Genomic DNA, 24,880 nt, shown 5'->3' with positions numbered 1-24,880 from the left:
TACTGAATGTAACTTCCTAAAATGATAATAATCAAACTGTAGGATTTAAAAAGAAATATGCTATTACCATGACATTCTATGAAGGTTTAATGTGAGTATGTTTATCTTATTATCCTAACAACAAGCTAGCTGAAGCAAAACAAAGCAAAAAGAGAGAAATATTTATTTCACCAAATGTAGCTTTGGCTATATAATGTGAAAGGCATTAAATAATTTAAAAGTTCACATAAATCAACAAGCATCATTGTAGAATTTTTTTTTAATCAGGCACCAAAACTTTACTGAGATAAATGCTACTGTTGTTTGTTTGTTTGTCAGGCAGTTCTTGCAGTGAAGAGTCAGCTGTTGTCAGACTTTTTCTTTTTCTTTTTTACTGTTTTTAGGTCTACAGTGTAAAAGGTTTTTCTATCAAGCTTCAGACTGTGTTCCTTTTCCTGTAAAAAGGATCAGTTCAAGGGGGTTTGAAGCAACACAGCAACTTCCGTCCATTTTTGCAAAGTTGAGCAAACCACAACTCCCTCTGCATCTGCTGTTCTGCTTCTCTGGGGTCTTGGTTTAATGACCTCGTATTGGTCTTGAACTTTTTCCTGTTGTTGTCTGTAGTGTCACTGAAACATTCTTTCACTTCCCTTTAGAAGATGAATTATTTGGCCAGTTGTCATACTAATTATTATCTGAAGCAATTCAGAAACTATTTTCAGGCAACTAACCAATCACAATAAGTTTGCAGTAAACCTTTTACATACATTTAAGTGCCTTCCTGAAGACCAGAAAAGTAAGAATTTAAATTCAATTTATTATAATAAGCAAATTAATCTCCCATCCTCTATGAGCTATATTAGCACTCTGATTTTTCATTATGAACTGATGGAACACTAAAATGTCAATATTAGCATGCACAAAGTTTTCCCATGTAAAAGGGAAGAAGTGACATCTTGTTGTAGTATTCATAATCTTCACTTTTGGCTTTGTGGCTCCCTCGTCTGGCTATTAGTTGTCATTGCACTGAATTCAAAATTTACCTGGTCAAGAATAAAATTTAAATTTGGACTAGTTACTGTGAATGGGAAGGTTATTTATTTATTTTTTTATTTTTTATTTTTTGGGGGTTTTTTGTTGAGGATTCTAATAATTTATTATTATTATTATTTTTTAAAATACTGGTCATAACAAGTCGTTTATATAAAAATGTAGATTAGTCTAAATTGAATCCAAAAAATAAGACTAACTACTTGTTGGTTGGATTAGTTCTCAGGTTGACCATCTAGAACCCGCAAACCAACTTATGCTGTTTTCCAGAAGGGTAGAATCTGTTTTTACATTAAAAAAGAGGGCAGACAGTCACTAAAACACACACTGTAAACACGCACACACAAAATGTCACCATTTCACCAGGGTACATTTTGTTACTCCTCCATTAGCCAGTATATGTTCTCAACTTGATTGTTGTAGAAAGATTATCCTTTGGTAACAGACACTGCAACTGAATGTTTGCGCTAAAGTGATTCAAAAAAAAAAAAAAAAAAATTGTTATTAGAATCTGGACTGAGATTTTTACCCTGTGCACCCCCTAGTGGACCACAGAGTTACTGTTGCTTTAGCAGGTACTTTTGTCTGTAAATAATAATTACAGTTGCCACATTTACATGGACCATAGTAATCTGTTTGAATGTTGGACTTGTGGCCCAGTCGGAATAAAAAAGTCACAATTAACACATAAACCTGATCACTTTATGTCGCGTTCATATAAACACTATGTTCGAATTCATCAGTGGGAATGATTTCACACTGCAAAAAAACCACTGGGTGAATTTTTATCATTATATATGTACACACTTCCAACACACATTTATGTTCAAACAACTTGTAAAGTGAATTTTGCATCTGATGACCCCTTTAAGTAAAAATCATTGTCTTTTTTTCTTTTTCTTTTTTTTTTCTTATTTCAAACAGAAAACAAGATTATTTTGCTTACCCCATTGGCAGATTATTTAGCTTGTTTCAAGCAAAAACTCGCTTAGACATAATTTAAATACTAATTTATCCATCTTGATCATATGTTGCTTTAAAATAGCTCCAAATTTGACATAATACATTCAGGCAAGCTTTGTTGTGTGCTGTGGAAGCTCATCTGGCTGATTTAAATATATGATGACACAGTTGATTGTCAGTTGAGTTGGTTTATCATCCTGAGACACTGCTAATTCTGCATAAGGAACCACTGAGATAAAAGTGTGATTCTTTCCAGTAAGACAGCTCACTTAAGGGGTTTTTGGTCATGATTCTTCTTGCTCACTACTTTGCACCTACATTATAATAATACATGCTTGTGTTATACTATTTGAGAGCAGATCAAATCACCAACCTTTAGCATACATCTAAAGTCAGACTGCAGTCAAAACAAAAAGAGTAATTCAGTGACTCATTGGTCATGTCTCAGTGTTGGAATGATTGAGGATCAAAAGGGCCACTGAAGAATCAGTGATTAAATCTTTTCTTGTGACTGGAATCAGAAGATTTGAGTCATTAGTCTAAACTAAAATCACCACAGGCACCATTTCTTGGTACTTGGTACGAGACTGCTGTAGCATGTCACTGCGTATATAAATTTGCTATTTCAGCTATTTTATTATTATTATGATTCAAAAGATGAATTTAAACAATGAAGAACAAATTCTAGCACTCAACTGAACTACAATATGTATGACAAATGTGCAATAATCTTTAAACAGCATAAAATATTAACAACCATCTAGCTTGAACAGCATGTAAAGTAATCCAGAGGTAAGAAATTTGCTGTGATATTAAGTCTCATATAGTCAGTGAACTGCGTTTCTTGTTGTTGTTTATCCTTCAAAACCATTGCTCAACAGCACACTGCTCCTCTCTTTCTGAGTGCTTCTGGAGCTCATATGGATTTTGTCGTTCGCAAACACGTCTTTGGAGGAGCCTTCAGGCGAGGTCCTGACCACGCTTGAGAAGGACATGCTCACTTGCTTCCTGAGCAGTCTGAGTACCTTCTTCTTGTATCCCTTGCAGGCAAAGAAGTAGATGAAGGGATCCAGACACGAGTTAAGGTTCATTAAGCCGACAGTAATGTGAAGGGAGATCTGAAAGTCATGCAGTTCTGAGCAGTCTGGCTTGTACCGCAGCTTTCTAATCATGTACTGCAGGAGGTCGACGTGATATGGGGTGTAGCACACCACAAACACAAGAATGACGGTGCAAATCACACCGATGGCTTTGCGACTGCGACCCGACTTCTCTGTCAGTTTATTAGACTTGGCCAGGAGGCGAAGCTTGGAGCACAGTGCCGAATAACACACCAGGATGGTGATCACAGGGATGCCGAAGCCAAGCATCACGGCACCGATGAGCATGACAGGCAGGTTGTCAATCTTCTCGAAGTTGGGATACTCCATGCACGTTATGTGACCACTTTTCTCTACGCTTGTCATGGGCATCGACAGCAAAGGCAGGGTCTGCATCAACACAACAAACCACACGGCAACACAGATGTACCGCACCTTCTGAACCTTTCGGAATCGGGAGAAGCGCAGCGGCAGCACCACTGCAATGAAACGGTCCACGCTCAAACAAGTCATGAAGTTGACACCGGCGTACATGTTGATGTAGAACAGCAGTGCCACGGCTTTGCACAAACCCTCCCCCATCGGCCAGTGGAACCCCTTGGCATAGTAAACCGTACGCAAGGGCAGAGCAAGCGAAAACAAGATGTCCGACACTACCAGGTTGGCAGAATACAGAGTTGTGGAGTTGATTTTTTTTAAATTAGGCCAGATGACATGCAAAGCCAACACATTGCCCAGCAGTCCCACAATGCAAATCAGAGAATACACTGCAGGCAGGAAATACTGTGCCCAACTACGATGGTCATACAGGTTGGTACAGGTGTCATTGTGGGTGATGTTTGTAGCTACTAGCATCTCCATGGGTTCAGTTATGAAATCTGAAAAAGGGAAAACAGATAAATTACTACAGAACTGAGAAACTCAATCCGTGCTTTTATCAGGTTACACAGTGTTGTTTCACTAAGGAAGTGCAAGCAGTTTGCGCCTTTTTTGTAATAGGCATACATCGCAGGCAAAGGATATGCCATTACCCACCTGTGGTTTCAAAGCACTCGCCCCCAAACTCACTACTCACTATAACAACGTTTTTATGAACGTGTAAAATTATTTTTATGTGCATGTGCGGAAATTTGTGAGACCACTCTGAATGGCAAGGAAGTTTTATGTCAATCATCAGCGCAAATGTGAAGACAGGAGGTCCAGACGAGCACTGCACTCCATTGGAGCAGTGAAAGGTGTTTCCTGTCAGTCCTACAACTGCCCGAATTCTGCACCCTCACAAAGACCTTGACTACTAGAAAAACACGTCTAAGTAGAACAGTTCTCTGTGATGGGGTAACAATGATTGCGTAATGGTTAGTATACTTCTGCAAACTTATGTCCACTTTTTTGGTGATTTGAAAGAAATTGAGAAGAAACAGCATATTTTTTTTTTATGAATATGCTGCTTTAGCAGTTTGCAATCATTCACAATTGTTTCACTAGAGCAACCGTTCTATGCATAGATTTGTAGTATGTTAATGAATCATCCATCTGCCAGTACACGCAGTACTCACATGCTCTGAAGCAATACAACATACTAGACTAGACTACCAGAATCTATCTATCTATAAATAAATTATTAATATAAAAATAAATTCATTAATAATCAAGAATGTAAAAATTAAGCTTGAACATCATTTCGCATATATATATATATATATACTAACTGAAGCAAGAACTGATCAAAACAAAATATACAAAGTGTGCAAATTTCACCTGAGCTGTTTCTTAGAGTATTGATGATTAAGTACTATTTGTGTGATCCATAAAAAGAGTTTCAATTAGTCCTTCACAAACATTATTATAAAAACATATGTACTTACCAATTCTTTCTTGTGCCTCAGTTTTTGTGCCTGTGTTATGTCAAGTGGTCTGATCATTGCAGTGTCAGAAGTGGCACCTCCTGGTCCGGCATTAACCACGTTTTCTAACACACCCCGACTGAGCAATGAAATGCTGTTTCCACTCTGCTTTTGTAACTATGACGACGACATAATTTCCTGTATTTCTGATCAAGATCTGCCTTTTTTTTTTTCCTTTTTCTCATTTGTTCTCTTTCGAGTGAGGACCTCTCGCTGTCACATGTTAATTGCCATCCTACACGTGTCCTCTGTGTTCAGCTGTGGTTTCAGAAGGATGAAACACAACAGGATTTTATAACCCCTGTTAAGGTTTACTTTAATAATTTAGTTTGGGTACTGAATTTGTGAAAATTGTGACACAACCGGCAATAACATAAGTAGAGAAAAAAAGGATAATTATTTATACATTATTATTTATTTATTTATTTTAAACATATATTTATATTCATGTGTTAATGAGGGGGAACAATCCAGCTTCATTTATTATATAGTTTTAATTGTAAATTAGTATGGTAGAAATTTTGGGGATATTAGATGGAAAAATGCACTTTTGATTTTTCTTCAGTTTTAATAGAATGTGTTATTTTGATTCTTTATCGTGTGGTTTGCAGCATCGCTGGGTGTGACAGTAGTTGTGAAAGGGCGCAGTTCTTCGTTCTATTGTTAGAAGATGAAAATTACATCTGCAAGCTTTTGAAAGACTTCCCTGTTTAGTCTGAAACATCCTACAGTATGTGCACCTGTAGGCAACCACCTAAAACAAGGTTTCGATGGATTAAAGAACACAAATGCCTGCTTTATAGCTGTACATACCTACAGTAGCTAACTTATTTGTCATAAAGATTGAGAATACAGGTCGCACGACATGATTTTGTTCTTCACAACTTCTGTTATCTAATCAAACACTTCTGGCTGGATTTTAAAACATTTCCTGTAGATTGCTTAGTGTCAAGGTTATATATTCTCAGTAATACATATAAAGTTGGTGATGACACACAGAGACATTTTATTATTTTTTTTTTTTTTCATGGTGTTTACAACACTTTCAGGGCTTTTCTACTTTCACTAAGCAGAAATCTAAAAGGTTATTTCCGACTGCTGTCTGTCCCCAAAGCTACTATTCTATTAACTTCTGAGAGGATGTGGCTTTTGATAAAGCTTTCCAATGCTCTTTAAATGTGTGCAATCAAAATTTGCAATCTTAATTCCATATATGCAAACACTGTATTGCATAAAAAGCAATGACTAATTTATTCCTGTGAGGTCATGTATTACCTAAATCTGAAGCACCTTTCTTTTTTTTTTCCCTTTTTTTTCATGTGGTGAAGCAACGTTCAGAACTTTTCCAGAATAACTGAGCTCTCCAATGCGGGGAGTCCCATTTTTTGTGTTTGCGTGTGACTGCATTAGGCTAAATGTCAGTGTACATTTACACACAAGAGCATGAAAGTCTCTGAAATATATATGTGCTCTGTACAGAATCACTGTTCTAACTTATTTAATATCCAATTATAAGCATCCAAGTCATTTATCTTACACTTGTCTGCTTGTTTTTAGCATATTTTGAATGTTCTCACCCCACACCCTCTCCTGCTCTTCTACTTTTACTGTAAATTTAAACAAAACATTCTATAAGCATTGTAAAGGTGAGATGTTCGTTTCAGTTAACTCTGTTTTCTGAGAAAATTAGTGTGATAAACAGGAAACCTGAAAGTATGTAATAGCTTCAGTTTCTGCTGTCTACAGATTGACCCCTGTTTATAGCACTGTGGCATACACACCTGCTGGTTTTGCACATGCGAGAAAAACACATTTTACAAATGTGTAAGCAATAACTTCTCACGTCTAGGGTATGGCATACATAGTTGCTAACTATTTCCCGGTGGTGTTTTTCATGCACTTCAGGGTGGTTTTCACACCCGCTGTGGCCTCCAGAACAGTCTGATTAAACTGTTGAACTTATAGAATGTCATTGACTGTTGAACTTATAGAATGTTGTTTTTATTTGTATTAATTTACATACAGTTATATTTAATTATTTTAGCTTTCTGGAAGGTTGTAGGTTTAAACACATCAAGGGTTGATCCATGAGCATTACTCTTCACCGCACATTACTGCTGGAAGACTGAATATGTAAAAAAAATGTGGTGTAAAGTCACTTTGGATAAAGCACTCTACCTACATCACATAGCGTTTCATGAATCTGTCTGTGTCTGAATGAATAAACTGGATGACTTGATGAGTCAAAAACATGAAAAAATGTCTGCTTGGCTTCTAAATTAAGAGCTTGTGCTTTTAAAATCATACAGACAGGGATTTGTTACCATTAGTGTCATATAAAACAAAATGCCAAATCAAATATTTTATAATAAATTTTGTCCTAACAATATCATTTGGGCCACAAACACCACAGAGACTGGAAGAATGCTAGCTGAAATTGTTTCATTTCTTAAGCACACTAGGCAGATGTTTCGGTTCTGACTCATAGCAAAAGAGAGCTCAGTTGTTTTGAGTGTCAGCAATGCACTTAAAAGTTTTAACCAGCCTTACCATCACAGAATCTTTCATTTGAAAAGACCGTCACCTTACCTCAGATCTCAGATCTTTCAACAAGAAAATCAGACGATGATGATTCCTTTCTTGTAATGCAGTACAGGTTGTAATCAAATGTGACACAAATAGTCTACTTTCAGTATATCTGAGTTAAAGGTTAACTGGGTAACTGATTGGCAGCTGAGTATGACTTTTTTCTTGTTGGTAAGTTAAAGTGTGAAGCAGACGTTAGTAGTGTCAAGGAACTGTGAATTGATGTTGTTAAAAAGAGGAAATCTACATTTAAATCTATCTACACCTTGTTAGTACCGTGTTGGACTTCAGAACTGTCTCAATTCTTCATAGCATCTTCATGCTTCAACAAAGTGCTGGAAACATTCCTCAGAGGTTTTGGTCCATATTAACATGTTAGCATAACGTATTGGCTGCAGATTTGTCGGCTCTATTGGATTGAGATCTGGTTACTATGAACGCCATTTGAGTATACGTCATGTTCAAGAAAACAGTTTGAGATAGCCATCACAAGATGCACACTGTGGTCATAAAGGGATGGAAATGGTCTGCAACAATACTCAGGTTGTGAACGATGTTCAATTGGTACCAAGAGGTCCAAAGTGTGCCAAGAAAATATCCCTTACACCATTACACCACTGCTACCAGCCTGAACCATTGATACAAGGCAGGATAGATCCTTGCTTTCATGTTGCTTACGCCAAATTCTGACCCCACTATCAGAATTTTGCAGCTGAAATCAAGACTCATCAGACCAGGTTACCTTTTTTCAATTTTCTAGTGAGCCCATGCTCTTCTGCTTTTTTGTTTTACTGTTGCTTTTCTATCAGCTTGAACCATTCTGGCCATTCACTTCTGACTGCTGGCGTCAACAAATCATTTTCATCCACAAAACACAGTGGTAGCACTCACTGAATATTTTCTCATTCTCTGTAACCCTAGATGGTTTTCTGTGAAATTCCCAGTAGATCAGCAGTTTCTGAAATACTCGGAAACCAACCCTTCTGACACCAACAACCATGCTACGTTCAAAGTCACTTAAATCTTCTTTCTTCTTGAGTTTGAAATTGAGCAGATTGTACTGACCATGTCTACATGCCTAAATGCATTGAGTTGCTGCCAAGTGATTGGCTGAATAGATATTTGCATTGACTAGCAGTTATTGGTAGACCCAATAAAGTAGCCAGTGAGTGTAGATGATTTGCATGTTGAAAAACAGTAATGTTTAACTTTTTGTGTAGTACAGTACGCGTTTTGAAATTCTTGCTTGATAACCTTGGTTCAATAAATGTTGAGATGTTTGCAGTGGATGATGCTTTAGACTGTTGACTTCTGCTGATGTAATGAGCGAAAAGGAGATTGTGGGTTGTTTTCACACATTTTTTTTTCTGTTTTCTTCTGTCTTGGTTCCTCCTCTTGGTTTGGAGGATCTTAAATATCTAGGCAATTCTCATATACATTGATTTGAATAAAGTAATATACAAATAAATTAAAAGTTATTTTTTATTTACAATAACACAAAGTAAGTTGCATGCATAAAATACAATAGTATTTTAATATTAGAATATACAATTAAGTTTACATCATCTTTATGAATTTAATTAAAAACAATAAAATGTTTTTGTTAAAAAAAAGAAAAGTACATCAATGTTTTGCTCCGACAAAAGTGATTTTAATCCACTTAAAGACATAGTTCCTCCCAGAATGAAAATTCTGTCATTATTTACTCACCCTCAAATTGTTCCAAATCTGTATGAATTTCTTTCTTTTGATAAACATAAAAAATATATTGATCTCATGACGTACCTGTGGGAACGTTTTTGCGAGATGTGAAATATGTTGCGCCATGTACATTTCGTGGCACATTCGATGTGAAATGTCCACTGAGTAGCGCTAAAAGAGTGTTTGTTTTTTCCCCCGGAAAAGATGATCGTATGGTACATTTTATGTGATGCTGGTTTTGTACGTGTTACCGCAGGTCTGATTTGAAATGTCCGTTGAGTGGTGCTATAACTCTAATGCTCCATGACGTTTTAAAATAACGTACCATCTGCACTACACCTAAACCTATCCGATATTATGAACAAAAGCGAAAGTTAGGTAAAAACGCAATCGCAAGCATGCCGCTTTAGCGTGTTTTTCGATCTCTCATCTTCGAGCTCTTTCATCGCGAGTTATGTTTTTCATGGGGTTTGTACCCAGGAATTCCGCATCCGAAGTCCCAATTCCGTACCAGCTGAGGTACCGAGCAAGCTTATGTCCAGAAAGCGAAACATATGGAGCTGTAAATAACTGTGTAGGAAAATGATTACAAGTGTTCGCTGTTTTACCGCCTAGTTCGTTTGCGGTTGCGCTGCAGTGATATGCGCTTATTGGTACATTTTCACGTTTTGGGTCATTCTACAGAAACGTCCACTTTTCTGTCCCTAGACTTTAAAGAAATATTACAATTGAAATACGCATTAGGGTTACAATTTTTTTATATTTTAAAATGAAACAATATGTTATTTAAACAATTCACCTTCATGAGCCATCAATGTGGCATTATTTTTTTAAAATTAATTATATAGAATTATAAGTACCACAAAACTGCTCGTCCCCACAGCCATGTACAGCAGGAAAGTGCTTTATTTTGAGGTCAAAAACAGGATTTTCTACCATTTAAAATACAAAAGTCTATTCATAACTATCAAATATATGATATAAATGGCATAATAAAACAAAATGCCAAATAAATATTATAAAATGTATAATGAAAACAGTGGTCCCGAGTTGTGTCACTGGTGTTACCGCTTAACAAAAGTCTTTTATTTTGGAATAAAAAAATCACACTGATGACATCACTCGACTTCCCCCTTGCTATTTTCTAAACATCTATGAAAAAAGGCCCATGTTTAGTCCACTGTTTCTTTTCAGTTATGAGAAATTTTCTCATTTATCTCATGATTTCATATGAAGCTTTTAGTTGATGTCACTGGTGTGACCTATTTATTGTTAGGGAATTGTAAAAAAAACTATAATACAAATGGATTAAACTACTTAATTTAGTGAGTATACCATGATTGACAACAAGTGGCTTGATACCTTGCAGCAGACATTTTGTAAAATGCATTTTTCATGAAAATTGTCACTGGTGTTACTGTCACTGGTGTTACCTTCCTTATGGATAACACCAGTGAAGATCAGTATATCAGGCCTAATGTATGTCACTGGTGTTACTGTCACTGGTGTTACTGTGCTGTGCTACTGTGTTACTGTACTGTTTTTGTCTGTTACATTAAATAAATAAAACATAATCTCCTTATTTCTTGCATTTTCATTATTTTTCTGTAACTCTGACTACATGTGCTGAATAATTTTTTTAGAAATAATATTTCATAAAAACTTTTAATATTGCTAAAGAAGGTAACACCAGTGACAAAAAATGATACATATGGTCTTGAAATAATTGCACAAAAAAGCTAAAAAATATATAATTAAGCTGTCATTTATATGTATTCATAAAGTCAAAAGGTAATCTAATAATGTGGTCTAAGTTTAAATGTAAAAAAAAAAAATTTTAAGACATTTTAAGGCCATACCAAAAGTGGACGTTTCTGTAGAATGACCCTTTTGCGAAAAAGTTCCCACATGAGATCAGGTTAGAGCAGTTGATGTTTCCCATTGACTTCCATAGTATTTTTAGTATTATTATTTTTCCATACTATGGAAATCAAAGGGAACCAGCTCTTGTAGACTGGAGAAGATTAAGAGGCACTTGTGAACACATGTAGGAGATCGAAGCGGAAGTGATTTTTTTTTTTTAAATAATCATTATTTTTGTTTTCTTGACGTAAAAAAACCCCAAAACTGTGTCTTCAGAAAATTACAGCTGAACCACTGGAGAAACATGGACTACTTTCATGATTTTTTTGCTACCTTTCTGGGCCTTCAAAGTGAACGTTGCTTAGGCTGTCTATGGAGGGGCAGAAACCTCTTGGATTTCATTTAAAATATCGTCAATCGTGTTCGAATGAACGAACGTTTTAGGGGATTGAAACAACATGAGGGTGAGTAATTAAGGGCAGAATTTTTGGGTGATTTTTTTTTTTGGGGTGAACTATCCCTTTAATGTTGTAATTATAATTGATCAACTCCTAAATACAAACTTTCCAGGAGGTCTTGAACGCACAATAAGTCTACGGATAACATAACATACATAACTCTTATGAATACATTTTGTAAATTATAAACAATTCTGGATGAAAATATTTAAATAAGTAAATAAGCAAATTGAGGATAAACACTTCAACACAAAACAAACATAATGGTAGCAAAGATTAGATTGCAACACACCAGCAGGAAGTTAGAGTTTGTGGTAAGGATGCTCTTGCTGACTTCACACAACTGGGTGTTGGGTTAGCTGGCGAAGAAAAAAACTTGTTTATCACAGTATCCAGATACTAAAGTGATACCATTTTTTGTCATTCACACATAGCCTGCAAGATAAAGTTGCTTGTTTGTGCCAGCGTTCTTAGAAATCCATTTTGAAATGTTCACACATCTCCCCTGACTGTGTTTTGCTTTTCTTGTTTTGGAAACACAGTTCCATGAAAGTTTGGTCAAGGTGGTCATGAGTAAAATTTTCCACGCATGGGTTGGCAGCATTGCCATTGTTTTTTCATGTGGTTATCATGGCAGGGAGATCGTATCATCTTGTCATATGCATTCAGGAAATGACTGTTTTAACTGATTGTTTATACTGACTTTATGTTCTGTTGGTTGCTTCCTGCCAAACAGGCTAGTAAGTGCCATCCCCATACCCCACGAGGAGGGCTTCCCCAACTTGAGTCTTGGACTGAATTCAGAAAATTATGGTAATCTTGCTTTTTCTGTCTTGGTTCCTCCTCTTGGTTTGGAGGATCTTAAATATCTAACTTGAGTTTTTTTGGCACACTGCACTTTGGCTTACTCAGGGGTAAAGTTTTGTAAAGCCACTTTGGAAATGTTTTGTGAAAAGCAATTCTCATATACATTGATTTGAATAAAGTAATATACAAATAAATTAAAAGTTATTTTGCTTGCCCTGTCCCTGAACATATCGTGACAGAATAATCAACTAAAATAATCAAGCAAAAGTGTTGACTGTAATAATTTAGGAAGTGATATGGAACATTTTAAAAGGTCTTCCCATGGAGCCATTTGAGAGCAAATCAAGGATGCAGATGTAATCCTTATGTAGCTTATTAATAAGATATTGCAATAACAGAAATTTTACATTTCACAAAAGAGCATTTAAAAAAAAAAAAACTAACCACTTTTTCAGTTATTTTGAATAATAATAATATTTACATTTTCTTTTGTTTAGTTTATTTGCTTTGAACAGCCCCTGATTTCCACATTAATCCAACATGATTTTTGCCACAAACCTAAAGTTTGCTGTGTTTAGTCACAAGATGGCAGTAATGCTCCATTATTGCATTTTTAGGATTCAGCAGAAGCCTGAAAGTATATTTAGTGTGAACATTGATTTACGCAGCTACATACCTATTCGAAACCCATTAATTTTAAGAAAGTCTTGATATAATTTCTTAATTTTATATAATAAATCATAAACATTGTATAGCTGTATAACTATGCGATGTAGACTATTGTTCTTTTCATATGTGCTTATAAAGCAAACTATAAAGTTAAACAGAGACTGTTTGGCATACTGAACTAATAAGAGGTGAAAATAGGATGGTAGCGGACTTTAAAGGAATTGTTCACCAAAAATGAAAATTTTCTGAAAATTGACACCCTTGGTGATATTACATCACTTGCTCACCAGTAGATTCTCTGCAGTGACTGGGTGCCGTTGGAATGAGAGTCCAAACAGCAAATAAAAACATCACAGTAATACACAACATGACTCCAGTCCATCAATTAATATCTTGTGAAGTGACAAGCTGCATCTTGGATGACCTGAGGGTGAGTACATTTTCAGCAAATGTTCGTTTTGGGGTGAACTATTCCTTTACAGTGGGGGAAAAAAAAAAATATATATATTTGATCCCCTGCTGATTTTGTAGGTTTGCCCACTAACAAAGAAATGATGAGTCTATAATTTTAATGGTAGGTTTATTTGAACAGTGAGACAGAGTAACAACAACAAAAATCTAGAAAAACGCATTTCAAAAAAGTTATAAATTGATTTGCATTTTAATGAGTTAAATAAGTATTTGATCCCCTATTAATCAGCAAGATTTCTGGCTCCCAGGTGTCTTTTATACAGGTAAAGAGCTGATATTAGGAGCACTCTCCTGCTCAAGAAAGCACATGTACAGGCCTGTCTGAAGTTTGCCAGTGAACATCTGAATGATTCAGAGGAGAACTGGGTGAACGTGTTGTGGTCAGATGAGACCAAAATCCAGCTCTTTGGCATCAACTCAACTCGCCGTGTTTGGAGGAGGAGGAATGCTGCCTATGACCCCAAGAACACCATCCCCACCGTCAAACATGGAGGTGGAAACATTATGCTTTGGGGTTTTCTGCTAAGGGGACAGGATAACTGCACTGCATCAAAGGGACGATGGACGGGGCCATGTACCGTCAGGGCCAGGGCATTGAAAATGAGTCGTGGATGGGTATTCCAGCATGACAATGACCCAAAACACACGGCCAAGGCAACAAAGGAGTGGCTCAAGAAGAAGCACACTAAGGTCCTGGAGTGGCCTAGCCAGTCTCCAGACCTTAATCCCATAGAAAATCTGTGGAGGCATCTGAAGGTTCGAGTTACCAAACGTCAGCCTCGAAACCTTAATGACTTGGAGAGGATCTGCAAAGAGGAGTGGGACAAAGTCCCTCCTGAGATGTGTGCAAACCTGGTGGCCAACTACAAGAAACATCTGACCTCTGTGATTGCCAACGAGGGTTTTGCCACCAAGTACTAAGTCATGTTTTGCGAAGGGGTCAAATACTTATTTCACTTATTAAAATGCAACTCAATTTATAACTTTTTGACATGCGTTTTCTGGATTTTTGTTGTTGTTATTCTGTCTCTCACTGTTCAAATAAACCTACCATCAAAATTATAGACTGCTCATGTCTTTGTCAGTGGGCAAACGTACAAAATCAGCAGGGGATCAAATAATTTTTTTCCCCACTGTAATTTGACATTCTGATCTGAAGATATGATGCCTCCTTCAGGTTGTAGATATGTGCAGCAATACCAATAAATAATACGTAAATTATTTAATATAAGTCATATAGAAGTAAAACTACTTTATGGTCATTTTAATTTGGAAAATGACAATAAATTACTGATATCCTCATTATTTCGTGTAAATGTGTGAGTGTTTTGAATAATTTAATAATTGTTCAGACAAACCCCATGATTAAGTTTACTGCTTACTTTTTTTTTACAGTTTCATTCATTATGTGACCTAATTTTATATTGTTGCCACATAGCTCCAGGATGTTAGCAGTAGAACATTTCTCGAATTCCTTTCTCACATCAGATAACACAGTCTCAATAGCGGCACTTTTGTCTTTCGTGATTCATTTGATTAAAGGATGTTGCTTTTCTTATCTCTGTGTATGAATTATAAATGCATTGTTAAAATGTGTTTAAGAGCATCTTTTCTTACGCTACTACTGCATGTTGCGTGTTCATGTGTTTGTGTACATATAAAAAATTCATAATCAATATATTAATATATACACAATATATAATAAATAACTTTTTATACAGAAATTGTATATGTGAGTTCAAAGTGCACGGTAGTTGTGTTAGTTAAAAGTTCCAACCAAGGCGCCACAGCTTCCTCAAAAACATTAAGAAAGCATAATGTTCACGTGAGACAAAAGTTGAGAACTTCTTCATAAATGCCCACAGCACACACAAAAATACAAAATACTTTGTACAAACACCGAAACCAAGGTGGAAATTTATGAGAAGAATGTAACGGTGTAAGGCTGCATGCAATCATTGTGGTACCCTAGACTTGAGTAAGGACAGACACTATATTGAATTTTACAAGGATAAAAAGGATTACTAAATCACATACTTTTCAAAATATTTTTGTGTTTTTGTCAACTGGAAAGGGTTTTATTGGAAAAATATTTTGTCAGCTGAACAATTGTAATGTTAACCACTTTTCAATCTATTGAACACAATATACTTTTGTCTTTTACAGTCTTGTTTTCTTTTCTGTCAAACATTAAAGGGATAGTTCACACAAAAATGAAAATTCTGTCATTAAAGGGGTCATCAGATGCCCATTTTCCACAAGTTGATTTGATTCTTTAGGGTTTAATGAAAAGTCTATATGGTAGTGTAAAACAACACCCTTTTAACCTGTCAAAACCAGCTCTGTTCACAGCAAGCCGTTATGGTGCATTTCCCTTTAAATGCTAATGAGCTCCTATCACCCGACCCCTCTCTTCTGTGGGGTGAGGTGCAGTTCTCTGAGAGACTGTAACTAGCACATTATTAGGAAAGGCGATTTGCAAAATTCATTTTAAAAAAACAACTTATACTCACTTCTTCTGGAGGTGAAACTGGATCACGAATGATTCACGTGAACATAGATGCATTTAGGTTGATTGGAGGATTCATTTCCTTCAAAAACAAAGCTAATCCACTGCGTCTCAGACGTCGGGAGTAAATAACGACTGCTATGTTCATTATTACATCCAACAACAAAACACCTTAATCGCTTAGGAGACATTCTTGTCTACAACCGTGGGGTCGAAACAATGGTGGACTGATGACAGCTCACTCAGGGCGGGTCTAAGGTTAGATGCTATAGTGTCAATCAACAATCATGGGAGAGGCCTTGGCCTGAGTGACGACACACAGCCAAAAATCTGAGAATGGCTTGATTTTAGAAAGGGGTCACGATTTATCAATATTTTAAAAAACCACTGGGTGGATTTTTATCATTATACACTCAAAAAAAATGGTTTTGTGCCACTGTTCGTTTTATTCAGATATTTTTTGTTAAAACAACACAAATATATTTCATTTTCAGCCAAAACACCATTGTATTGTGTTTAATTAACTTAAACTGTTTAATTTTCCAGTTTACTTAATTATATATTGTTAAACTAACGTAAAGGGTTTCATTTCGCCATTTAAAAAAAAACGGATATGACGATTTCGAACGCGTTTGATGAAGACGGCCCGAAGAATGTGCATCATGGCGTCTAGAAGTACCAGTCAGGTAAGAAAATCTAAAGTTTTCTTTGTGTTAAGCCAAAGTCTTTCATTTGTTAGTGTTTTCAGTATGCTTTTAGTGTTTTGCAGTCGAGTAGTTATTGTGTAACCGTTTACCGCGCCGATTTCGTGCGGTTGGGAGATGTGAAAGCGCATGTCTTTCTGTATTGGACTGTAACGTTATGTGTGCTTGTAGAACAGACTATGGGGCGAATTTTTTTTTTTTTTTTTAATTCAGATGGTTTTCCGTCTTATTACTGATATATGAACAGTTAAATAAAACCTCCCTGGGCTCTTTCTATCCTACTCAATCAGCTAAAGCACGGAAGCAAGTACAAATAATGCCATATTCGCATACATTTTAACATTTTATCTGCTATTCCTCTTTTGTAACAGCATGCGTTTTATCACTGTTTTCTTACTTCATCGCTGCCTGATGAAGAAATGAAGGAATGTCACAACTTTACTGACGGAGGAGAAAACAAGTAACTGAAGTGCTGTATCGTCTTTTCATCATTTATTAACAGAAATAATAGTTTCCGCAGGTCCTTAAAATGTCTTAAATTTAGTTGTATCAAATTTAAGGCCATACAAGGTCTTAAATGGTACAAGAAAGTATTATGATTTCAAGAGGTCTTGCATTTGCGGACAGAAAGACAAGAATTGCCATAAAGCTTAATGTGACTATTTAACTTCAAAAGGCTATGATTACATTGAATAAACATGAGCAACGCAAGTTTCAAAGTCCTGTGCAGCGCTGCTTTGTGTATTGCCGTTACCGGGGAAACAGTTATATTATGCGGTCTAGAAGCGCCACCTGTTGGCAGAAAATAATTATTTTGCTTTTTCAGTTTTTGTTAGAGCAACGTGAAAACTAGCAGTTTGCCAGATGTAATCAGTTTTATTTTTTGGATTCAACTTGGACTAATCTAAATTTTTATGTAACTGAATTTAAAAAAATTATGACCAGTCTTAAAAAAAAAAAAAAAAAAAAGGCTAACTTTTAAGACTAGTCCTAACCTTTTATGCAACAGCCCCCAGGTCTTAAAAAGGTCTTTGTAAGTTTTAAATTTGATTTTAAAAATCCTGCAGATACCCCAGATATGTAATCACGTCCACCCTTTTGGAATGATAAACATATTCATTACTCACGCAAATAAATCATTGATTTGTTTTTGATAATTGAATTTGTCTTTGCTGTTAAACTGTATGGGTGTTCTTGTAACGAATTGCACTTCATGTGTTTACAGATTTGTGCAGAATTTGAGACGGAGAGAATTATGATGGGACCATTAGTGTCAGCAGTCTTTGCCAAAATGGATCCACACTGCAAAACATATGATGTTTGCAAATCGAAGAAGAGTCCTTGGACAAGGAATTAAACCCTCTTGGTGCCCATTACACAGGTAAGAACAACTACACTCAACAAAACCTTGTATTAAAACATTATTTTCTCACTGGCCACTGAGTTTTAGGGTTATGGTTATGGGTATTAACAAATAAAACCGATATAATGAGATTAGGTCTATTAATACAATACATACAAAATATGTGACAGATATTACAAATGCATTAACCTCCCAAAAACAATTTATTTTGAGGCAAGGCGGACGTGTCCAAAAGTGTGTTCTGTAGAGTTTAGCTCCAACACACCTGCCTGAAACTTCTAGTAAGACTTTGTTTTTGTTTGAAAATTCCTAAAAACCTTGATTAGCTGATTCAGGTGTGTTTAAAGGGAGAGTTCACCCAAAAATGTCTGTCAAAATGAAAAATTCTGTCATTAATTACTCACCCTCATGTCATTCCAAACCCGTAAGACCTTTATTTTTGATGAAATCCAAGAGCTTTTTGACCCTCCATAGACAGCAAGGATACTACCACATTCAAGGCCCAGAAACGATGTAAGCACATCAGTAAAACAGTCCATGTGACATCAGTGATTCAACTGTAATTTTACGAAGCTACGAGAATACCTTTTGTGTGCAAAGAAAATGAAAATAATATTTATTAAACAATTCTCCTCCAAACAGGGGCGTCATGCACTCATTATTTTTGAGGGGGCACAAGTGAAGAGAGGGGGGAGTTGGGGGTCAGGCTAGTAAAGTGACACACAGTAATTACACACAGACGTCAGCAGAATCACACGCGTACATTGTTTACATGCAGAGGTACTCTCGATAATGGCGGAAGACATGATTTGGAGAAGAATTGTTGGATAATGTCATTATTTTTCATTCTTTGCACACAAAAAGTATTCTTGCAGCTTGGAAAATTATGGTTGAACCACTGATGTCACATGGACTGTTTTACTGATGTCCTTGCAACATTTCTGGGTGTGGGAACATTTCAGTTGCGTTACTGTCTATGCGGGGTTAGAGAGCTCTCGGATTTCATCAAATTTCATTTAATTTGTGTTCCAAAGGTCTTGTGGGTTTGGAACGACATGAGGGTGAGTAATTAATGACAGAAGTTTCATTTTTGGGTGAACTATCCCTTTAATTGGTAATATTGCTGAACTCTGAAGGACAGTGGCTTTCTGTGCTGATGTGGCCCAGTACTGTTATGGTTTCATTTTCCACTGAAATGTTTGTTAGAATTACATCTTGACTGCTTGCCTGTATTTCCTGTATGACTGAATTTGTTGTTGTTTTTAGAAAAAATGTAAAGGCCAAATCTGATAGATTGTGTTATTGTTTTCATCTTTAGACTAATGATATTGAAGTACCCGACTGAAGACCCTAGCAGTCTTATTATGGATTATATGGTGAGTAGTTTTTTTATTTTTTTTAAAAAAATGTATTTTCCCCCCAAGGATGATGAATGCTATGATAAAGTTAATACACAAGAATTTGAGTTTTTACTTTTAAATATCCTCTCTAGGATACAGATGTTGCCAGCACTCAGGAGGTGATCCAGAAGACCCATGGGAATCTGATATGTCATAAGATTTGAAGGTGCAGACATTGAAGACAGCCCAGCAGATGTTGGAGGGTTGGAAGATAAAGTTCTTCAGGACCCTAGCAGTATACCCCATGCAAAACCATGTTTCTGGGACTGATATATGGACTGAACTTGAGCAACCCTCCTGACCTTGATATACACTTGATCATTTGTGACTCATCTGGTCTTTTATGACTCAATGCAAGACAATCACACACAAATGCTTTGTTGAAGGGAGTAGCTTTAAATAGAAATTATTTAGTTAAAGTAACTAGAACTAATTGGATGGAACCACTGTCCATAATTCAAATGAGTTGTTTGAAACAAACGTCCTTATGTTGATAAAGTGAAACACATTTGGCCAGTTTTTAATAAACCAAAACATGTTCACTGAACTTAACCGGTTTAAGTTACAGGGAAGTGAATCAATTAAGTTGGTTGGATATTACTATTTCACATAGATTCTTCCTCATTCAATTGTGTTCACACAACACAGAGTTTGCATAGGTTCAAAAAACTGCGTTCACAAAAAACTATTTGGTTGTGTGGAACCACTGTCCATAATTGAATTAAGTTAGTTTAAAGAATCATTTTTTTGAGATAGGGTGGTTGTGTACACACACTGCCAAGACACATTTCAGTTCAAACAACTTGTAAAAGTGAATTTTGCATCCGTTGACCCCTTTAATTACTCACCCTCATATGGTTCCAAACCTGTAATACCTTCGTTCTTATTCAGAACACAAAGGAAGATATTTCTGATGAAATCTGAGAGCTCTCTGACCCTCCATAGGCAGCAATGTAACTGAAATGTTCCCAGGCCCAGGAAATTTTAAACTCATTTAATCTAAATTAAGATACATCCACATTTTTAAAGGTCACAAGGAAAGACAAGATTTTGAGGCTAATTTGGGTAAAAAAAAAAAAATCCTCTCACAGTAGAAGAGGTTGAGGCATTCATTTCTGTATGCACTACGGTGAACTAATATGCCTATTTATGTGTAAAATCCAAAATAAACAACAACTCAGAAACTAGGGCAGGAAATGAGTGATGTGAACCATAGCAAGTTTTTTTTTTTTCTTTTTTTTTTCTCTATGTACCAGTTGAGGTGGGTTTATCTGAAACAAATTGTACCTCAATAAAAGACTGGCGTATTAAAAAAAGAAGAAAGTATCAGACCATTTTTTTCTTTTGGTCCGACTGGTGATTAAGGTGTTTGGTGGATGCGTGAATGCAGCAAACCACTATTACTCATTTCATTGATGAAAAGGACGTTGTGTAGACAAATAGCAAAAAAAAAAAACATCTGGTTGAATTAGGGGTCAGAGAAGAATTAGGGTGGAAAATATTGGTGCAATAAATAAACAAACAAACAAACAAATAAGATCCATATAATTATTTTTTCATAATTTTTTTAATAGATCCGGTTAACTTAATGAGGTACAAAAAAGTTGTATTCATTTGACTTAGGATTTTTGCCGCCGTGAATGTCTTGTACCACATATTTTGGGGAAATAGAGGATGTTGTATATGTTTAGGTTGAGAAAATGTCATATTATTGCCCCATTGAATGTTTTAGCTAGATGCTGTGCATTTGTAATCATTGTTAAATTGAAATTATATTCTTTGAGTATATATTCTCTGCAAAGACAATTTTACCACCCACATTATCTGCCACCTACATCCTTGTGTTTTGTAGGCTGCTGAATGCTTGCCACATTCTCCGCATTTTTTTATAGACACGTAGCTTCATGGAATACACAACAAAGACTAGCAAACCACCTGTAGAGGCTAAAAAAGACACTTCATGTGCTTGTGGTTATGTGTCGATATCCTGTTCTAAAGCTCAGGTGAAATTAAGCAGGAAAAAGAACAGTACTGCCATGTGTGTGTTTAACACCCACGTGCTCCCATCAAACACGTGCTGCCGTGCGCTTTTTGGTCCCCACTGCCCACACAGAAGAGTGTGACGGTGTAGACATCGGCGTTTCGTAGTAACGTTGTTTCAGTTGATATGTCTCATATGTCAGCTACAAAGAGTGAATCAAGTGGCATGACATTCTAAGAAACACTGAGATGTGATTTCTGGTTATAGATAAATGACTTCTAGTTGCGGTGTTTAGAATATTGTTGTGCATTCCCAGGGGCTGATAACTAAATGGCAAATTAGGTCATCAAAAACATTTTTCGCACTTTTTTTAGTGTTGTGTAGGCAGCTGGAGATGATAAGCGAAATAAAACACAATAACTTGTAAATTAACTCTTTAATTGTTATTCAGAGAAAGTTGTTTAGCAAAACTGACAGCTACATAAACTTTAAATTCCCAAATGGAAAATGCCGTTATAGGGGTTGCTTGAAATCTTACATGCACTTTGTGAGCATCTTTAAAGCAAAACACAGTATTTACAGAGCAGCTTATGGAAATGTCAGGTATTAACATACACCTACATAACTCATTCTTACTCAGAATGGTCTTCTAGCCTCTTTGACCTTTATGTGGGAATTTTACAATTAATTGATTATTCTTAAAGGGTTAGTTCACTCTAAAATTAAAGTTCTGTCATCATTCTGCCTCATGTCATTCCAAGCCCATAAGACTTCTGTTTATTTTCGGAAGACAAATGAAGATATTAATGTTTATTTGGGAAAAGCTGAAATTAAAGCTGTTCATCAAATAAACCAATCATGTATCTTCAAAAGACTTGGATTAAATCGCTTGATTCATATGGATTTTTCTTTCTTTTTTTGAGAGATCTCTCAAAATGTCTCTCAAAAATCTCTCAAATTTGTTTAAAATATCTTCATTTGTGTTCTGAAGATGAACAAATTTCTTACGGGTTTGGAACAACATGAGGGTAAGTAAATGATGACAGAATTTTCCATTTTCACTTTAAGTCTCCGAATTTCATTTGACGTCAATGGCAGGCCTACATGACCAAGTAAAAAAATTTAAAATCCAATAGCATATTAATCACAATCAGAAATATATGACAATATCAAATGAACATCAGTTATAAATGTGACAAATTCATGTTAGATTCATATTTAAATTCATAATGACCACAAAAAAGCAACATAATATCAGTGATAAGTCAGATATCTTAAATACACACAAAATGTGGTCAAAAATCCCTCCCAAAAAACAGACTTAATCACCATCAATGATAAGAAATTGAATGCCATTTGCTCAGAAATATAAGGTATGAAACTCTTCACTCTACAGATATCCAACCGCATTTTCACACGTGCACAGACATTTCCTCTGCAGTTTGCACCATCAAATTTTACTTTACATAAAATTTTCCCTCATGTATTACTACTGCTGTTCTCCTGCATGCTCCTGGAGGATGCTGAAATGGAAATGTAGCTCTTAAAAAGACTCATGACTCTCTGCTTGTAGGTTTTGATGGCAAAAAAGTAAATAATAGGGTCAAGGCAGCTGTTAAAGTTCATCATGGCAACGGTCACCTGCAGTGACAATTTCAAAGTCTTTAAGTCCTCACAAGTGGGCACATTGTACAACCTTTTCACTACAAACTGCATGATGTTGATGTGGTAGGGACTGAAACACACCACGAAGCTCAGCAGAATGAGCAGGATCATATTTTTGGCCCTGCTGTTGCTTCCAGACCTGTTGGTCACCGGGTTTTCCTTGGCCGTCTTGGAGAGCTTGCAGCTGACCTGACTGTAGCAGCACAGGATGAGTCCCAGTGGAAAGCAAAACCCAATGATGCAAGCGAACAGGAGAACGAATGCCATCCAATGGCTATCAAAATTAGAGAACTCCATGCATGTTCGATGACTGGATCTGTATTCCATGGTGTTCTTCATGAGCAGAGGGGATGTCTCAAGAAGCACCACCACCCATATCAGAATGCAGATACCTCGCACGACTTTGGTTTTCCTCAGTCTTTGACACCTCTGACGGTGCAGCATGGCCAAGTAGCGATCTACACTGATGCAGGTCATGAAGCCGATGCTAGCGTAGGTATTGCAGTAGAAGATCATGGCAGTCAGCCGGCACAAGAAATCTCCAAAAGGCCAGTCGAAGCCTCGGATGTAGTAGGTGATCCTGCCAGGAAGAGCCAAGGTGAAGAGGGTGTCAGAGATGGCCAGGTTGATGATATATATCGTGGTGGAGTTCATCTTCTGCTTTTTCTGACAGGTGATGCAGAGGACCAGGCTGTTACCTGCCACGCTGATGACAAAAATCAGACAATAGAAAATGGGAAAGAAGATCCGAGCAGACTCCTTGTAGATGAAAACATCACAAGTCTGGTTTGTGGAGCTCCCATTCATTGGCATCGTTTCGTCTGTCATGTTTCTGAAACTGTTTGGGGAAATACAAAACTGTTAACAAGCCCATTTAGGAGGAAATAAATACCACAACATACAACAAAATGTTCAGTAAAATGAAATATTTAGATATATTGCTGTGGAAACTTTTGGAGCACAGTGAGTGTTTTGCATATATATAATATCATTTGTGATCCAAAAGCTTGCACATCAGTAAGTCACAATAATTGTCTGATACTCACAGCTGGTTTGATAGTCTGTCTCTCTTTGAACTGTACAGTGATGTGACTTAGTAAGTGAGTTAGTAAGCGTTTTTGTTGAATTACTTCAAAAGAAACCCACCCCCTTAAACCTGATTGGTTAAGCTCAATTGGGGTTAGATAAGGTATCCTGTAAGTCTCTGTTAGAGTGAAATAGTCATGAAAAAACTTTTTTTATTTCCAATGTATTTTTTTTTTGTTTGTTCTTTTCAGATTTAATTACTCACACTTCTATATTTTTATTAAACCTATATTATATAAATACTGTTTGCCATTAACAAGAAATTCCAGCTAAAATATACTAAATGTTCCAGTGGTCATGTTCACTGTAGTCTTAAATATCAATGTATTCACTAATTTTTTCATTACTAACAGTTAGAAAAGCAAGCTAAAACACCTGCGATAATAGCCTACATCTTTTACTGGTTATTACAGCTCACGTACAACCACAAGCTCTTATTTCTGCAGCACTGACCCAGTTAACATGCCAACAAGCATGTTGAGGTACTTTTGCAGGGCTTAACAACATCCTTTTTCAAAACCATCGGGATAAATGTAACACACCCCAGGCACAGGAAGCACACACATTGGAGACAGCTTTAGACGGAACAACAGAAGTCACTTTATGCATCAAGTTTAACTG

General features: G+C 36.3%; 2 protein-coding genes and 1 long non-coding RNA gene across 5 annotated transcripts; 1 reads left to right on the top strand and 2 right to left on the bottom strand.

Moving 5' to 3' along the window:
* Window positions 1-2,604: 2,604 nt before the first annotated feature.
* gpr183a (G protein-coupled receptor 183a) lies at window positions 2,605-7,601 on the bottom strand. The gene is made up of 3 exons (XM_058787799.1): window positions 7,586-7,601; window positions 4,958-5,254; window positions 2,605-3,970 (listed from the first exon to the last, which is right to left on the bottom strand). The coding sequence occupies exon 3, from the start codon at window positions 3,951-3,953 to the stop codon at window positions 2,847-2,849; it is 1,107 nt and encodes a 368-aa protein (XP_058643782.1). The 5' UTR covers window positions 3,954-3,970; window positions 4,958-5,254; window positions 7,586-7,601; the 3' UTR covers window positions 2,605-2,846.
* An 8,981-nt stretch (window positions 7,602-16,582) lies between these two features.
* On the top strand, window positions 16,583-20,763 carry LOC131547317 (uncharacterized). 3 transcript variants are annotated; one of them, XR_009272901.1, is made up of 5 exons: window positions 16,583-16,746; window positions 17,136-17,233; window positions 17,990-18,145; window positions 19,446-19,503; window positions 19,620-20,763. It is a non-coding gene; the product is annotated as an uncharacterized LOC131547317 (long non-coding RNA). The 3 variants fall into 3 exon arrangements; XR_009272900.1 differs by having other exon boundaries at window positions 17,136-18,145; XR_009272899.1 differs by lacking the exon at window positions 16,583-16,746 and having other exon boundaries at window positions 17,089-18,145.
* Window positions 20,764-21,929: 1,166 nt separating this feature from the next.
* Window positions 21,930-24,244, bottom strand: si:ch211-184m13.4 (uncharacterized protein LOC798560 homolog). Its single transcript, XM_058787800.1, has 2 exons — window positions 24,220-24,244; window positions 21,930-24,011 (listed from the first exon to the last, which is right to left on the bottom strand). Exon 2 carries the CDS (start codon window positions 23,999-24,001, stop codon window positions 22,988-22,990), a length of 1,014 nt encoding a protein of 337 aa, XP_058643783.1. The 5' UTR covers window positions 24,002-24,011; window positions 24,220-24,244; the 3' UTR covers window positions 21,930-22,987.
* Window positions 24,245-24,880: the final 636 nt, after the last annotated feature.

Source organism: Onychostoma macrolepis, chromosome 09, assembly GCF_012432095.1.
Source record: "Onychostoma macrolepis isolate SWU-2019 chromosome 09, ASM1243209v1, whole genome shotgun sequence".
NCBI lineage: Eukaryota > Metazoa > Chordata > Actinopteri > Cypriniformes > Cyprinidae > Onychostoma > Onychostoma macrolepis.
This window is presented reverse-complemented; position numbering and strand designations above follow the sequence as displayed.